Consider the following 18,894-nt stretch of genomic DNA (forward strand, 5'->3'; position numbering starts at 1 on the left):
GCTAATCACAGAGGTTCATAACCAGCTCTCTAAGAGAAAGAGAAACTACTCTGGTGTTGCTTCTCTTGACCTACTTTCACTGATGTTCAAGATCTGAAAGGGAAAGAAACACCCCATACTGATTTACAAAAGTGAAGGCTGCTAATACTTGTTCATTTGACATTAAATACAGTGACTGTTCAGAAATCCACCCAAAGCAGTCTACCACTAAGGTAATGATACATTGCTCTTGTTTGTTTCTGATGCATTGAACTGTGTGGGTCAGCATGGTACACAAACCATGGAAGCCTTAAAAATTGCTCAGCCCAGATTAGCCAGCAGCTTTGCTTTTTGTGTGTCATTTCTACTGACACAATTATTGCAGCTCCTGGAGATGCTACACTGACTCTAAGGGCTCAGCCTTGGCAGGTTTTACTGCCCTCCAACTGCAACAAACCTAAAGTGAGACTACTAAAAAAGGTAGAACCTTAAACTCTTTAATTGAAAGTGATACAGTAAATATCCTGCTTTTAGTGTACCTAATGTAGTATAGAATATAGGAGTAGGGAGACAGTGTTCAGATCCACACTGTAGTACCTACTGTGTGCAAACAGTATCACCATCCTTCGGAACCCAACACTTAGAAAATTTCTAACTCAAAAAAAGAAGAGGAAAGGAAATAAGTATTAAGGAAGGCACCCTTTTATGTGGTTTCCTTCTTATAATGAGACAGATCGAGGACTCCTGACATGTCACACTAACCCAGTTCTGTGCAGCAAAGGAAGTTTAAATATAAATGAAGTGCACATTAAATCTCTCCCCCCCAGGGGGAACACAGAGAACTGAATGAACTGAATTCAGTTTTTTTTCAATTTCAATACACCTTTTTCCTGTCTTTAAAAAATTTCTTAAGAAACAAAAAGGATGTTTCTGCTGAAGTCACAGTCACATTCCCAGCATGTGTGCTGCAGTGCCTGGGGTTCACAAAAATGTGCCAATGGCTCTCCCCGAAAAGCCAAGGCATTACCTCTGCCCAGGCACTTATGGCAACTTAAACCTCATCAACCCAGCATTCTGTTGGGAAATTTCAGGGGAGTCTTCTGCCTTTGTCCTGAGCTCGGGTGTCTTTGCCTCCAGAGCCTGCCCTGCTCTCCCTGCCATCCTGGCCCATGGCCCAAGCTCCTGTGGTGCCAGTAGGGACCGCAGGCAGGAGAGCAGCGTGGGAACCTCGTGTGCACAAAGGGTTAAACAGGAGCAGCGTCAAAGCTGGTGTGCTGAGGAGTGCCCAAGATTGTTTTAAGTTCGGGGTGGGGGTGGGGGGTTCAGTCGGCAGCTGAGGAATTCATAGCTTGTGCCAGCGCCAGGGAAACCCTTTCCAAAACAAGACTCAAAACTATCCTTAGCAGTCTCGCTTCAGAGCCGGACTTTGACTCCCAGCTCCACTCCCACCGCTTATTCCCAGTAGGCGCTGTCACCCTATGACCCACGGCTCCTGCAGCACATCCTGCCCCAGCCCCAGATCCCAGTCCGTGCCATTTCCATGTTTCAGCCTGTGAGTCCTCTGCAGGAGAACCAGTCCCACCAGCACATCGCCGCAGGAGCAGTGCTGGGCAGAGGGAGACTGTGTTTAATCCTTCCTTTGGTCCTCGAGGTAAACCTGTCCTTCAAATGAATGTGTCTGCTCCAAGTCTTCCTCAGCCTTGTAAATCCACGGGAGACACAGGTGCACACACAGCACCAGCAGCAAAAATTACAGAAATGTTTAAGAAGAGGCACAGTACTGCAGGCTTTAGGGGGACGTGGCACCAGAGATCCTCTCGCAGGTGCTGCCTGCTGCACTCACGCTTTGCTACAATAAACAAATGCCAAAGGTTGACTTTCAATGTCTCTATTGTCTACCTGTAACTACAGTTGCTGCAGTGTGAAACCTCAGCATTAGGCACGGCTCAGATCCTTTCCACAGCTTTGCCCAGTGACATGGGAAACGTATTATGTGCAGAAGAAAATGTCATTACCATATTTGTGCTTTCATCATTTGACACAGACAGGGTGCGTGGCGAGGCAGACTGGAGTCTAGAGTGAAAAGACATACCTGGTGCTTTCTCCACAAAGATGACTTTGGAGTCTTGCAGAAAATTATGACCAGTCAGCACCATTTTTTTCCCTCCAGTAACAGGAAAACTGTCGGTACTTTGCTTCTCCACCAGAGGCAGTTCTTGGGCAGATCTCTGAGCTGGAGAGTGATAAAGAAGATTTTAAAAAAATAAAAAGGCAACCACAAACACACAAAAAAGTAAATACTGCATTAGTAAGTAATTTAATGCTTAGCCTCATAAGATAAGCTGAGTTTGATGCAGAAACAAAGAAAGGTCACAAGGTTTACAGGAAACATCGTTCATTTTCAAGTGTTTTGATTGTAAACAATAGTGTTAAACAGCAATACAGATTCAAAAGACTCACAAAGAACAAGTGTTTTAAAACTCAGCTTGATATGTCCTATATCAGAAAGTGCATTTTAATTGAAATGAATATATTTTAACTGTGTCTAGCATATATGCTGTGTGTTTACAAGGCACACATGACAAGGTAATCCAAAATTTGTTTCAGTCAGTATACACCCTATTGTCAATTCTGCAAACTGTCTTGTAGCAGCGGCAGCAGCCATGGCCCTTGTGATCCTGCAGCAGCTCACACTTTTGAGAGAATATTTCCCAAAGAACCTGAGTGCCCCAGCACACATGGATCCATGTAAACTGAATCTGGTATTCTTGGGGCACAAATTCCTCCTCAACTGGGACATGAAGACAGTGCTGCTTCAAGAACGATGTGACGTTTTATCCAGATTATATAGTTCCTTTTGGTGTCACATGCATCAAGAAATGTGTAAGTTTTTGGCACCAGCTTATTCCATATTCTGCACTGGAAATAACACTAGCACTTATTTTTATTCCTGTTTTCCACTTCTTTCAGCAGGCTTGTGCCTCACTTTTGCTCATTAAATAGCACTCAAAGCTGCAGTACCCTGACAAAAATCAAATCAGCTTCACATTTGGTGGTTCCTTGAGCTTGACACCTTCTCACAGACCGGTTTGGGATGGATTCAAACTGTGCCTTATCCTGCTGTGTAGCAACTGAAAAACTCTCATAAACTTCAGTTCCAGGATGAAACCATGACTCCTCACTTTTTGCTTTGACCTCCAGCACGAATGGAGCTAGGAATGGTCAGGCCTTCCTCCCCCTTCTCTCTACCAGAGCTCATCCCTCACATACCTGCCAGATGTTAAGTTTCCCCCCTACTTTGTCAGCATCAGAAAGATCTGCTTTGTGGATGGAATTCAACAAAACCTTAAAAAATTGTTTCAGTCCATCCAGCCAATCAAAATAGTATTGGGAGTTAGACTAAAATTCACCTTTCACTACTTATGCTGGAGTGTTAAAGCCACACAAAGCAGATGCATTTTGTTTTGTGTGGGGGAGGCCAATGAGGCTTACAGAGCAAAAATGGTATGGGTATCTTTGCAGGGTGTCCCAGTGTATCTGGGATAAAATACAGTCTGTTCATTTAAATAGAATCCAGTTTTCTGAAGTTGCAGGCCAGTCTGTCAGCTCTAGTATATTGCTAGCTCCTTATCAAAGAGGATGGGGTTTTGTTTGCTGGTTTTTGCTTTATAATGGGGAGACAGAATGAATAGGACATGAGAGATGTTTTCTAAAACTTCTACAGCAGTTACCTTTATCATAAGGAGTCACCAAAACCAAAGGCCCTGTCATTCCCAGGTCTATTATTAGTTTAGTTGTTCTTTACTTGTAAGTATGTGTTTTTCTACACCACTCAACGCACAAAGCTACACATTTTTCCCTAAGACACAGATATTCTGTTCTGAATGTAAACCGCATATTTTTGGAAAGCAGATTAAAGTTCACTAACTAGACAGGTAAAGTAAAACCAATGTAGAGCACGTTGATGTGGACAAGGACCGCATATGGGATGGAAGTGTTAAAAACTCTTCAAAAGGTGTGTGGACATGGCAGTGCTGAGTCAACAGTGGACTCAATGATCTCAGATGTCTTTTCCAACCTTATTGATTAAAAGATTTTCTGATAATACCCAGCAAGAGGAGGATGCTTGTTGCTACTTACAGCACTCAATGGGGTTGGAGGCTACTTGCAAGGAGAGGGTCCTGCCATTGGCCTGTGGGATATGAACCCTGAAGACCAGACGCACACGTGTGTTCTTCCGACCAATGTCCGTCTCTCCCTTGCGCAGCTCGATGTCAGAGTTTCGGAGCTTTAATATCCCAGCACAGTCGATGCTATCCAAAGGGAAACACAGGGCAATTAAATTCACTTCAAGAAGACTTGAGGAAGACATTAGTGTGCATTATCTTCACTCTCTCCTGCTTGCTCTTCTTAAAACACTGCGTCAGGCACAACCCAATGGGCAGGCTGAACGCAGCAGACTTTGTTTAGTAGTTGCACTCCCAAGCAGCTGAGTTGGGGCTATCTCTAGCAGCAGGTAGTGGCTGCTGTAAAGCACATAAATTTAGGATGTTACCTCAGTTCCCAGAGGAAGAAAATCTAAAAGACCCTTCCTCCCCAACACATCCTGTAAGGGTTATAGTAAAAGATTAACTGAAGCCCAAAGAAATAGAGAGACTAGAAAAGTCAGTGGGATGAGACAGCAGTGCAGAAACTGTTACTAACCTAGAATGCGAGGCTACTTACAATTTTACTCGTTATAGCTAATTTGGACAAAAATCTGACAAGATTTTCAATCTAGGGCAAAGTCCAGAAATTCTTATTAATGAGCATAGTTCTCCCTGAGATCAGTTCTACTGTCAATTTGTTTGTATTTCAATGAGTTAGAAATAATCCCAAACTGAGCACTGAGTTGAAGCTTTGCCTGAAAAAACTAAACTCAGAGTCCTCTCCCCACATTAGGGAAAAACGTACTTTTCATCAGATACAACTACTGCAATTTCTGACCTCACTCTCTTTTTTTTTTTTAAACTTTAGTTTTCTCCTGGATGAGTTTACAAGTCAGGATTTTTGTCAAAGAGTGTTTCAACAGAAGGAGCTCCCAGAACAAAAGACATATAAACATATGCACGCAAAATCCCACTGCAAAAATACCTCTGCCTTGGCCATGACTACAAAGCCTACATGGCAATTTCTTCTGGGTACTGGTCTCAGGCATGCATTTTATTACATTGAATATGCATAGTTAACTTTATTTTGCATTCAAAGAGTTTAATTCCCCCTCCAGACCTTTGAAGCTCTGTTCTGAAGCAAACTGCAAACAAGCACTACGGCAGCATGGTTTTGATCTGCATTTTTTCTAAAGTATGGATTTCAGAATTTTAAAAATGCCCTTGCTGATGCAATCAAAGAAACTAATGAAAGTATTAAAGATTCCCAACAATGCATATTAGCAGATGAAGCCATAAGAATTAGAGTATTTGTACCCATGTGAAAATTCCATGCAAAGATCTGTAAGAGATGGAAGAAACTGCATTTCTCAATTTTGTCTCTCCTATAGCAACACTTGTAAATTGAATAATTATTGACATACATTTCTTACCCAAATGTTCAGGGAGGAAAAAGTATTCAAATTCAAGCTTTTAAAGTCATGGACATTAAAATCTGAAGTCAATAGCAACAGCTAAATGTGCAAAAGTTTAAATGGTCAGATGAGTTCTGGTGTTTCACTGAATCAAGGACTAAACACATAAAGTGTGAGAAAAGTCCTTGGCTCCAAATTTCAATTCATTGGTAGTACTACATGAGATTTTAGACTATTGACATGTAAGGCTTATACATGCCAAAGCATTGTTTGTGATTCTTGAGTGAGCTGTACTACAGTCTGGCATGCCTGCCACAAAAATATTCAGCTTGGCTCCCAGTCTGTGTAATTTACCTTTATTTTAGGGCGAAAGATGAATGAAATGGCAGTAATGTTCCTAGATGGCCAATGTGATTCAAACTGGATAAATATAGAGCCAGATAAATACTGCGTGGGTGCAAATTGGTGGAGTTTCCTTAAGCCCAGTGTAGCCCTACCAACTTATGATGGCAGCAAACAGGGCCAATAATTTTGAAGGCTTGTCATGACTTTTAACACAATGCACTGAGAGAGATCCTCAGGTCTTGAGTGATCACTCTTAAGCCCAGCTGGCAATGCAGCTAAACATATTCTGGCTCTTCTATTTACACGAAGCACTCCAGGGCATGTTGTACATGACACTGCAAACTAGCTTCTAATAACCACTATGTGTGGAAGGACTTCAGGTGTCTGATTGCATTTTCCACTTTGTTAAGGCATGGAAAACTGTATGAGAAACAAGGAGTGAAATTGTGATTTCCCCGTGGTATTCGGTTTGGTAGAGGTCAGGACTTCTTGCTTATTTTCTATGTTCCTATATATACACACAAAGGTGCATGCATCTATATATAAATATGAATACATTTATATTTATACACACACACACCAAGAGCTGTACTTGAATGCAAGCACACAGAAACTCCTCCCAAGGTAGACAACTCAGATAATGGTTAGGATGATTTGAATGAAGGGGGGGAACAACTCAGATAAGGGTCTAGGTTGATTTGAGGGAGGGGTACAGACAGGACCAGATTAAATAGTGTGGAAGGTCTCATGTACGTCACTTACACAGAAAGCTATTTTAACCTTTATATACCATCCTATATCAATGTTTACAGATGTTTAATGAACTTACGGAGCACTTAATTATCACTCAGATATCCTAAGATATCCATGCTTGCTTTTCTGCATAGCACTAAGCTTAGCCCAATTTAACAACTCAATCTGTAAACTGCAACACCTTTGAATAAAGGTTCTCAGAGGTAACTCTTCTTACTTCTGGAAGATTTACTTGTAAACAAGTGCCATGAAAAATGCTGAGTTTTATTATGTGAGAAATTAGTGGTTTTATTCATCTCAGAAAAACCACGAGGGTACTTGGAAATGCTCTCTAAGAGTTTCCTTTGACATCCAAAGATAAATTTTAATCAGCTCTGTTCCTTGTGCTAGTGCGTATAGGAGCAACAGGTGTCATATTTAGAAACTAAATGCAGGAGCTGAGGTAGGAGATATTTACAGCTCAGTAACCGAGATACTTATTTTAAATGGCAAATAAGCACATTGGCTGAAACTCTAGAATGAAAGCAAATCAGTTGTCATAAATATTTGTGAAGTTCATTTTGCTGTTAAGCTGATTAGGGGCAATTTGTCTCAGCAAAGTTGCGAAAACCTACTATTACAGAAAGAAATGTAGGGAAACAAAAAAAATATATAAGGAAAGGAAAATTGTGTACAGAAAGAAAGAAACAAACCCCAAAGAAATTAAGTTAGGTGACCAAGACGAAACTGCTAGGAGTCAGATATGGTGCCTTGGTCTTACATTGCTCTCATGTTGTTCTCTGGAAGAAGGGGAATTTCCAGGACTTTGGTGTTGGAAAGTATTGTTTCATGGCTGGTGGTGGAAACGGTCTTGCCGGTGATCCGGTGAACCTGGTAGAAGGCATGGGGTCGCAGCAGGCGGTCGTCTGCAGTCCCAATGAACAGCTGCAGCGTGAGCGGCTCGCTTTCTAAGTAACCATGGAGCTGGCAAGAGAACAGAAAACGCCCACTGAGCACCACGCACATAAACTGCTAGGAATCAATTAAATTTTTATAAGCAGGAGAGCCTAATTCAAGGAGAGAACTTGTGACAGGTGCTATGTGTTAAGCTTCCCCCCTTCCATTTTTCCTGTAATGTAATATTGCTACAATAAAAAGGTGCACTCACAAAATGTCTCATTATCCTAAAGGACCTGAGGCACTTTAGATGGGCTGAGTTTTTGAGCACGCCTGCTATATCCACAGAAAACTTTGCATAAATTCTGCTGCAGTGTACAGCAAAAAACCACACTGAACTCAATGTTCCTTCACAGTACTGAGGGACGCAAAACCGACTGAGTTTGCAAGTGGAAAGGACATCTCATCCATCTCTGTGCTTCCTGGGACATCCCTCATGGTGCTTGTGACCCATCCCCTCATTAGCTCATTTTTATGCTGGTAAATACCTCCTGGGACAGCATGGAGACAGATCACATATACATGATTAGTAGCTCACCATGTATGTCAAATTCTTGTTATAATCACACAAAAATCTCATTGAAGCTCTTGGGTTTGGCTTGAACCTCATCCACATTACAGTGACTGCTCTGATGAAAACAAGAATTATTTCTGCCGCAGGATGTGGAGGAAGCAGAGCCTGACCTCATCCACACCATCTCCTGTGGAAGCTATTCAGGGTTGCCACTGCTGTGAAGTCCTCAGACAACATCCCACCTGTGGCTGCCACATGACATTGGGAAATGAGTGTCACAAAAACAGTTATCTTGCAGGGCTTAGTGGGGAAGCCTTGTCCCAAGGGAAGGGAGGATGCAGCAACTATAGGAGAAAGAAACGTGGGCAAGGTGCACTGTCGCAGGAGATGCCACACCCTAGAGCAAACCTGCTCACTTTGTTGTAGGTTTAGATTCCTCTGTGAATGGTTCAAGTGGGCTAGGGCATGAGTTATTCAACATCACTGAATATGAGAGGTCAAAATTTATCATACTTTGATGAGGAACAACACTAGTTTTAAGGTAGATGCAAGTTCAAAGCTAAATAAAGCTGAAAGCAGGTGGTCAAACCCATATATCAAATGCTGCTTATATTTGTATTTTGTCTGTTTGCACTCTCCTTAAATCTTACAAAGAAATTTCATGTTATCACTCCAGGGTATTTTACCACCTGAGAGCAGGAATGCTATTAAAGGCAAAGATCTTGAATCACTTTTACTCCTTGAGCTCTGCAAAATTCTGGTGGGTGCTAACAGGCCTCTCTCCAATATCAAACATGCTGAATGGCAACAGCAATTCATAGTGGCAAAGTTTCAGGTACCACAATGACCAATGCATGAGGAAGGGAGGACAATGAGCCTAGACACATCTTCCATCACTAACTGGGCACACTGTAAATTTTTCACCCCACACTTTGGTCAGAAAAGCAAAGAGAAGAGAAGCATTTTTGTTTGATTTGGTGCAGCAATTTTTATATCCTTACCTAAGGCACATGAATGCTGGAAGGATGCAGGGACAGGAGGAGGACAAGGTTCATTTTTAGCGCTACACTTTTTTATCAGGTCTGCATTCCTGAGACACCATACAAAGGCAGTTCAGAGCCAGGGGCTTGTGATGATATGATATATGAGACATGATTGATATGATATGATATGATATGATATGATATGATATGATATGATATGATATGATATGATGATATATCAGGGTTCCATGCCAGCATTGTCAAATTAAAAACACATTAGTGGCAGTTTGAAAACCTGCACTATCAGCAAAACAATAGAGAGAAAAGCAGAGCCATGCCTGTACACTGCCTTCAGCAGGATGCCATGGGCTGTGAACCTCCCTTCAGCTCCACATGGAACACCCACTCCTACGGCCCCTGACACACACATCAGAACTATGCTGCAAAAAGAGGGATTCCTGGCTTTCTCCCCTAGAGACAAGCATGCAGTTTGAGCTGCAGGTGGCAGTCACAGGTGTGCCTCTGGTACAGTCAGTGGCCACAGGGAAGCCACTGTCCTACTCATCACCACCCTGTTTCCCCCATATGACAGCCTAGCTGCTCATTAATTCCAATGGAGTATGTGAGCAGGGCTGGTGGAGTGACCTGGATTTGTCCCAAGATGATCTTCCATGCCTCACCACTTCCACAGCCTCAGCAGCAAAGCTTAGGTAAGGGAGGAGGCACAAGCTATCCTGGGGTATTTTTGGTCAAGACCAGCACGTGGGTTTGCAGGGGGAAAAGTAAGACACTGTGACATGCCAGGCAAATAAATTTCTGTGCACTGCCAGTGGTCACTTCTCCAAGTCGTCATGGAGGATGCTTTTTATGGAGAGTGTAAAATTAAAACAAACACATATTGAGTTACAAGGCTGCTTAAAATGTAAAAATAGACCAGCGAGTAACTCAAACCTCGATTCAGCAAAAGCAAAATTGCACACCAAGGTACCCATATGTTTTACTGAATAGGGGCAAAGAGGACTAGAAATGTTGGTCTTGCACTGGGCTGTGCTATTTCAGGCTTTATCTTTAAATCTGAACTTGGCTGCTGCCATACCTTGTAACCTACTGCTGAGCCTCAGCTTGTGCTTTTCCCACAGGTTTCCTACCAGGAGGCAGTCAAACACCCATAGTCCTCAGCTTTGCACACCTGGCTTCCCCTGAAAAGTGTTCACATGCTGGAAAATAAATAGTAAGATCTCAGATGCATGTTTTGCTTTGTTTTTTAAGGTTTGCGATCTTAAAGCTAAATTTATGTTTGCTCTTTTTAAAGGCCCTGTCCTAGAGAAGAGCCATACTTTGTTTTGGATCCATTACCCAAAGTCACTTACTCCCTGACTTAGAAAGTGCCAGAAACATCCAGAAAGACTCATGTAATTGCTATATACTTGATTTTTCTGCCCTCAAAATAAGAAAAAAATTCACACGTCACTGTAAGTTTTATTTCGTATTCTGTATTAGGAAGCATCTGATCTCCAGTTTGCATTTCCCTTTGGGCTTTACCCATTGCATCACATTATTTACTTTTACATTATGTCACATAATCGCGTATGCCAACAGAAGCAATAAAAGAAAGCGATGCAAGGATTAACATTTAAAGGGGCACATACTGTGAATGTCTTATTTTAGATTATGCACCCAGTGTGTGATTTCCATGACAGACAGTGTTGAGCCTTGGGAGTTTTCAGTTTTTAGAATGCTGCAGATGCCTGGTGGATGGGCAAGATCCTGCTTACTGCCAGCTGGGTGAAATAAGAATATTCCACAATTCCCTCAAGACATGGGAGACAGCTATTATTGTCACATGTTCAACAGTGAGGAGCAGTGGCAGTAGAAGCAGAGTTGTGGGACTTTAGGCTGTTAGGTTTGCCAGCAGTCAGAGGGAATATCAAACGACATCAATGTAAAATGGGATGGGAAAAAAGGGTGACTGAGCATGTTTCTTGGTGAGGAAAGATCTCGCATGTTCATATCCGTGCATATTTTCCATGTATGCTCTGGGGTACTGTACTTGGTGGAAGAGCGATTCAGTTTCCTGGCGTGTAACATGGGATGCATGCGTCAGACACCCTATTTTTATCTTTTTCTCTGTGTAACACAGTCCAAAGCTCTTAATAACTCAGCGGTTGAGTATGGGTGACAAAGGTGCTCTCAGCTACAGCATTCATAATAAAGGATGTGTCTTTCCTACCAAGCATGCTTTGCTTGGCAATACGTAGATCCAAGTGGAAAGAGGTGTACTTTCCCCTGCTGTGAAACTGTAAAAGGAATTAGCTGCAAAAAAGGACCAGGAGCACAGTGTTTCTGAATGAGTTTCCCTTCCCAAAAAAAGGCAGTGATACAGCGTCACCTGGTTTGGTACAAAGGAAAGATGCAGGAAAAACTTAAATATGCAGATAAGAACTGTGTGGCCAAGTGTCTTGTTTTGAAATGAAAGTAGGTCATATTCTCTTGTTCTGACCAAACACTGACTACTCTGCTCTTTTCCTCTTTGAGCAACACTGTTAAAAATACTTGAACTCATCTCAAATGACATTTTCATTTTTATTGTCTGAAGCTGCTAAGATCAAAATCAAACTTAATTGCAGGCCTATTACACACTCCTCTAATTCTATCAAAAACGATGCAGTCACTGGTAATTAACACCAGAACAGGACTGATCACAGCTAAGCTCTTCGTCACCTTACATCGTCTTATGCAAGAGGAGGGAGAAGGTTGCGCCGGCTGAGCCACCGCACAAGCCTTCCCTGGGATTCCTACACCTCTCCGTCATCGCTTTCCCAGCACTATCTCCCACCAACGTATCTTGATTCTCACCAGTAGGTTGCTGCTCATCTCAGTGCAGGGTGCCAAAGCAAACCCCAGCTTTTCCCCAAGGAGATGCACTGTGTGCTGGGTTGGATGTTTTCATGTGTCCAGATGCCACGGCACTGAACACCAGGAATCTTCCTCCAGTGGGCAATGAAGCATGAAGGAAACAGGGCTGTCACCCCTCACAGCCATGAGCTGACTGCAAGGTACTATCTGATTCAGTCCTACTGCTACGATGACCTCCAGTTTATCACACACATGAGCATACTGAGGCTGCCTGGATTCCAAATGTGCGCCTGGTGCACATTAATAAATCTGCCAATTGGAATTGAACAGACTTGGAAAATGATGAGCAGAAGGAGATGAGGTGTTTTGAACATAAGCACTAGGGGAAAAAAAAGCAAAACCTCCCCAAACCTTGCTACAGTTACTAAATTTTGAGGAAATTTTGCAAACGCCTCATCCAATAACTCAAATGCTATTTCAGCTTCAGTGGTTATTCTACAGCCTGTGAGGAAAACTTCTATTATTTAAGCCACAGCATTTATTTTAAGAAACGCAGTTGAAATATTCTGCATGTTCCCTTTCCAAGTGCTTTATGCTTTTGGCATGCCCAAGCATCTGTTGAAATGCTCAGAAAGCTACCTGTCGTAACAAGGAGTCCTCTGTCTGGAGAGGCTCCTGGAGGCCACTGAAGAATGGTCCTGTACTCACAGGACACACCAGTCAGATACACCCTCTGCACCACCCATGACATCAGTCAGGAAGAGAGGGAGTTATGCTGTGTGACAGCTTCCAAGTGCACTTCCTGGGAGTTTGGGGAGAGGACTGCAAAAACCCTACAGTGGTACATTCCTCCAGACCCGGACTCTTTCACAAATATATTAAATGAACATTGGGGGATAATTTGGGGCTTAGCCTGTCCAATGTATTAAAGGTTGAGCTCCCACTAATAGGAAAGCAGGGCATGACCAGGGATTTAGTATTCACTCTCAAAACCAGTCAGCAGATTGTGCTTGAGACTCTTGAGGTCCATAGGGGCTCCCTCCTTAGTAATAATGATGTGCCAAAAAATGCCACAGAAAACATCCATATCAACAATACCTCTTGTGTGTATACCTGGCTTTTTATGTTCAGTACATAGTAAAGACAACAAGTAAATACACCAATTTATGCCCCTAAAAATATTGAGAACAATAATTACTTATCTGACCATGTAACTGATGGCCACACTGCTTGCAGCAGGTACCACAGTGCTTACGCACAGCAATGCCTTACACATCCATCTGTCCCATTTGCATTCCCAGAACTGATCAAGGAAGACCCGAGCCAGTCTAGTGAGAATCATCAGGGAGACTAACAACCCAGTGTGGTGTAACAGGGCTTCTTTCCCTTTTATACCCATCAATGTTTTGGAAAGCAATTGCATTGCTTTCAAAAAAGGTCAAACAGAATAAAATTCATAAAATAGGGACATTTTAAAGTCAAGACAAGTGCTGCTTGTCTCTTTAAGCTAGAGATTCAGAGCCATACACTACGTAAATAGCTTTATTGTTAACTTTTTCAAGCAGCAAGTATTTTTTTCAGCAACTGCACATGATGAATGATAAAATGAAACAAATAGTCGTGTTCTAAAGTGAACTTAATATACAGCCTCAATAAAATACCACCAGTGAGTGCTCAGTGTCTTGTATTCTTAAAACCAAATCAAAGATCAAGCTGTTTAAACTACAAAGAAAGTGCACGAACATTTTGGGTACTGATTTCAGCAGTTAGCACCGAGCACGCATAAAAATAGTGTCATGAATCTAATTTTCAAGAAAAAGAATTTACTTTGGGCTCCCACATGGAAGCACTGAAAGACGTAAGCCACTGCATCATGGCTTTGAGTAGCAGGAGGGAAAAGCTGATCTTGCTTTGCAGTGACTATCATGTGAAGGGCAGGCACAGGGGCTGAGGTCAGGAGACCAGGGCATCTATTCTGGTGTGCACTGCAGAGATCCTGCCTGACGTTCGCCTGGGCAGCCACTGAGCTGCCCTGCCACCATGCCCCCAGCTGAAAATGCCCAGGAACCTGCTGCTGAAGGCTTAGGGAGCCAGCAACCTACACCTTTGGAAAAAAAAGAGTCAGGAAAAGACTGCCCTCACCATCGCAAAATTCTCTAATACCTAATCTGACCTGGTTTGGCCCTTAACGCTTTTGCTGGGGGAGGTCTGAGAAAAAAACACACCTCAGAGGTCCTGAGGCAGGGGATTGCTCACAAGCTACTCTCCCAAATCCCAGGTGCCATGGGAACTGGTTTATGGAGCTCCCCTTGACCCCTCTGCTCCAGAGGGAAGTTGGGCAGTCCTTCTGCAGATCAGGGATGTACTGCTTGGTGAAGCGCAGCATCAGGGCACAAGCAGGCAGCTGTACCCTGAGCTACAAAGCGCGAGCCAGGCAGCGGCTGGCAGCCCCTACTCTGGGGATTCAGATCCCCACAGGACAAGGAGCAAGCAGCCCTGGCAATGCCAATGAGGCAGACAGGCAGCATCAACAGAGCACCAGCAAACCACCGAGGCATGTGTCTTGCAGAAGCCCTGTCTCTTTCCAGCTATTTCTCTCCACCTTCAAGCTCATACTCTGCAGGTGTACACATTTCAGTCACTGCCATACCACCTGTGTGCCCTTTGCTCTTTCCAGATCTCCAGACGTGGGCTTCCGTGTACCTAGGATTGAGAGGAGCACATCATCCTGACCAGGAAAATCTTCCCTTTGCCAGTAAGCAGGGAAGCAATAGGGGGTGCCACTTTTTGGATGAGCTGCACAGTTCAGCTCCAGACTCTTTGTCTGAGTGACTAACTATTCAGGTGCTAAACTTGGTCTGCTCAGACACTCCAGTGAGAGCACAAGCCAGAAAAAGGGGTGCATCTTATTTAAAACAGCAGAGCAGACAGACTTCAGAATGAAAAAATGAAACTCAACAAAACAGAGCAATCCCTCATAAAACAACCAAACAGAAAATAAAACACTTTCTTAGGAGCTGAATGACCCTCTGGTGGTGACAGGTTTTGCTGAACTTCATCTGATGCAGTTAAGCAAAAAAAGGAGAATAAATTATGCTCTGTGCAATGAGACATGTTACCCCGTAATCCTTCACTTACTTAAAATAAAATTGCAACAGGAATTCCTACAGATTTTTGTGCTACTTTTAGGATTTATTTTTTCTTTCTAAAAGTGATTTTCCTTGGATTCACTCAAACTCTGTTTTATGATCCAAATGTAGTCAGAGCTGGTCCACAAATAAAAATAAGATGGCTAGCTCCTGCAAGGGGCCAACCCCAGGCCAAGGACTAAAGCTGGACGGGAGAGCAGTGAATGGAAACAGCAGGAGTGTGTTTTATGTGGCACTTTCTAGGGCTGCCACTTGGACCTTAACAGAGCAGCAAAAGAGCAGCTGTTCACATCATGATGAATAAAGATCTATATAAAACTTCCAGCTGCAAATACGCTGAGGAATTATTAATCTTAATATAATAGAGATGCTGTACACTCAGTCACTGGCTCACAAGTAATTTCAGTCTCTATCCAGGGAAAAACAGCCTTCGTGGCTGTTGGCTCTCAGCACAGCCACGAAATCTCCTTGTCTAAACAGCCGCAAGATGCTGCTCCCTATTTCTAGGAAGGATTTTCCTTCTCAAAAATACACGTATCTAAAAATCAACCCGTGTCACACTCTTCCTAAAAGTGTTAGACTCACAAGAGGGATGTCCACCAGAAAAGCAGATACTAACAGAATGAATTTGTAAGTCCTGGGCACCCTATTCACTGGGACACTGAGAAATCATTACTGCTCTCATGATATCTTCTACTACAAGACCCTAGAAATGCTCTTCCCCTAATCCTTGCTGCCTCATCATGCTCCAAGGACTACAAATCCAGGTCTGGATGTAAGTTCAATACAACAGTGCCCTCCCTGAAACTACCCAACCCCTCACTCTAGAAACTCTAGAAATTCAATAGAGTTTCTACTCAAACATTTGCATTCAGCATCCATCATGGCTTTCAGTTTGGATAGTCATACCCATGGCCATGCACGGGTTAAGAAAAAAAAAAAAATTACCACAAGAGCCCTGCAGAAGGAATTTATTACATGTTCTTAGGCAGATACCCTGGACAAGCTCCTACATGTGAGCCTGCCTTTCACCATGCTGCTGACGCACCGCTCGCACCCAGCACGCTCCCGTTTGTGGTGAGCACAGGCTGGCCCGGGATCCGCGGGTGTGTGTCAGGTGCTGTCAGCAGGATGCCCTTCACCAGTGCCCATCCCAGCCATGCTACAGCATCACTGCCAGTATCCCTTGGTGACTCCTCCAATCCAAGACACGCCCTCAGTGCCACGTTTTCACTCGGTGGCTCACAAGTGCTACAGAAACGGCATTGACTGAATTCTCACCCTTGTGAATTTGAGGACAGTGGGGCACCCATCTACCCATGAGAGTTATCTGATTAAGGGCCAATGCTTTTGAGATGCATGTCAAGATAAACACTGGTTCATGTGGGACAGGGACAACACAGTCTCAGGCATAAAACTTTTGGAGTTCAGAGACACCAGTGAGACGCTATTAGACTAGAAATGGCTGCCTTTCTCCTCAATTTTAACTTCTCTCCAAATGACATTTATTTAAACTGCTACTGAAGACAGAAAGCTGGGGCTATGTTTAAAGGCTTTATCTCTGTAAATATTTGGAGAGCTATAAATACTGAGCCGTATTCATAATATGAATATTGCACTTACTGTTCTGTCGCCATGAAAACTTACTACAGACAGACTTCCAATTCTTAATTTCTCTGATTTGCCAAGTACTTGTTTAAAAAGACAAAAAAAAAAAACCTTATGTGAGACATTTTGCTATTTAATTAGCTAATGGAGTCAAAAGCCACAGCACAGAGCAGGAACTAAACACACAAAGGTAGAGGCAGACAAAGCATGTAGTGCACTAGCATGGTATACAGCTGTATGCCCCAAGTAAGACTTATTATAATCAGACAGTCCATGAATCAAGCCCTGACTGCTTTCTGTATTGGAGGAAAGGAGGGAGCAGGAAAGGAGGCTGGCTGAAGGTCTGAAATAAACCTCCTCACTTCTTAAAAGTCACATGAATACTGACGGCTTCCAACTTTCACAGTACTTCTGTCCATTTCTGGCTGGTTTTTTTTTTCTTTTTTTTTTTTTTTAATGTAGGAATTAATTAAAAGAAGGAAAATGTTCCAAGGCATTTTATAAAAGTGCAGAGCAAGGATGTCTTAGATGAAGGTGAGGTGAGCTGGGCATGGAGCGATCCAGTTCCTATCTCCATCACTGCCAGAGAGCTTTTGCTTTATCAGAAATCATGACTTAATTAGAGCAGAAAAAAAAATCATAACAACATTTCACATATTTCCAGACTTCTTTGTTTAATCTATCTGTGCTTCAGCCTCTTCACAAAACAAAGCCAGTAACCACAGCGCCAGGGGACCAGGTAACCCTTTCTTCACAATGAAAATGCAGCACTAACAGACCATTGGTTCCAATCCTTGGACAATTTACAGCCATGTTCCTCAGGAAATAAAGCAGATTAATGCAATTCCACTGCTCTTTGGAGTCAGAGAAGTGCTATTTGCATGTGTATGTTCCTTAAGACAGATTCTGCTCCTGCTGTTTCAGCCCTAAAGAAGTGGTGTTGTCACATACACAAGACTCATAAAAATGCTGTTGGTGACTCCTGTCTCAGAGCAGAAAGGGGCAGTGTGAAGTGCCAGGTCACTTCTGATCCTACTCTGCTTCCCCAAACCACCTTTGATCCACCTGGTGCTACAGCTCTGATTAGGCTGCAGTTTTATCTGAGAGCATGTCTTCCATGGAAAGCATCCAAATGCAGCAATAAAATTAGGTCAGGTATATCTCATAACTCGAATTCAAGGTTTTGATCTTCAGAACAATCTGATTAAACTACGAGAAATCTAGAGAGATTGGATTCCATGCTGTAAGTTGCTTGAGAGTGATGCCATTGGTTGATGCCACTTCTTTTTCTAATGAAAAAAAATCCCAAAAACCAAATGGATGGAATAGGCAAGACTGACCAATGAGCATATCATGAGGGGCTCTGCCACGAGTGCTACATTGAACTGAAAGGCTTAAGATTTTCAACTGCAAGTAAATAAAATAAGCATGAAAGACTTCTAAATAAACTTTTTCAACATACAGGGACTATTTTCAATCAATCATTCTAAATTTTGTCACACTGAGTAATATTATTTAGCAACAGCTGTTGCTCTAGATTTTCTGACTTGAATACTGACAAGCTAGTACCACAACCCTGCTTAAAGCCAGTAGGACGGCCAAATAAAATGTTGCAAATATTAATAGCAGAACTTGCCAATAAATGCCTTATAGAGCAGTTTAACTGCTGCTGCTAATGGATGAGACCCTGCTGCAGTCAGCGGAGCAGAATGTCAGTGCATGACTGGGAACTGAGGAGGATGGTGAGGGAAACAATTTCTCCTTTGAAGGGAGGTATTGACAAGGAGGTGATGGAGACCAGAATCTGTGTTTTTACACCCAAACCAAGACTGTGTCTCTATCAACCTGCTGACTTCAAACATGAGGCTCTGGCATGGGTCAAGAGACAGAAATGCCAAGGTCTTAAAAGGCACAGCTCCACCCTTAAAAGCCACGCTCCAGTCTTACCTGAGTACCCAACCTGAGAGTACATCTCAGTCTTGGCAAACCGGTAAGACCTTGAAGCCTGCTGAGCACAGTTAGAAACAATTGTACACAACGCATCCAGTCAAAAGAAAAAGGGAAAAGCCCAGTGATTCACGTCACCTAACTTTTAACACATACAGGCTGGACAGCAACAGGGTCTGGTCACCTTGGCTGCCGTCATAGCCAGCAAAACAAGACAGGCACTCTGAAGTTGTGATTTACCCAAGCAGCTTCAGATGTTCA

General features: G+C 42.9%; 1 protein-coding gene across 3 annotated transcripts in view; it reads right to left on the reverse strand.

The window, feature by feature from the left end:
* The window catches only part of NFATC1 (nuclear factor of activated T cells 1), a 110,182-nt gene that overhangs the window by 59,242 nt on the left and 32,046 nt on the right, over nucleotides 1-18,894 (reverse strand). For all 3 annotated transcript variants that reach the window (XM_033080408.2, XM_033080426.2, XM_033080418.2), the window contains exons 4-6: nucleotides 7,401-7,603; nucleotides 4,120-4,292; nucleotides 2,072-2,212 (exon numbers count right to left, since the gene is read on the reverse strand). In XM_033080408.2, the coding sequence (XP_032936299.1) occupies nucleotides 2,072-2,212; nucleotides 4,120-4,292; nucleotides 7,401-7,603 (517 nt within the window). The remainder of the gene's footprint in view (nucleotides 1-2,071; nucleotides 2,213-4,119; nucleotides 4,293-7,400; nucleotides 7,604-18,894) is intronic.

The sequence above is a fragment of the Catharus ustulatus genome, chromosome 1 (genome assembly GCF_009819885.2).
Source record: "Catharus ustulatus isolate bCatUst1 chromosome 1, bCatUst1.pri.v2, whole genome shotgun sequence".
NCBI lineage: Eukaryota > Metazoa > Chordata > Aves > Passeriformes > Turdidae > Catharus > Catharus ustulatus.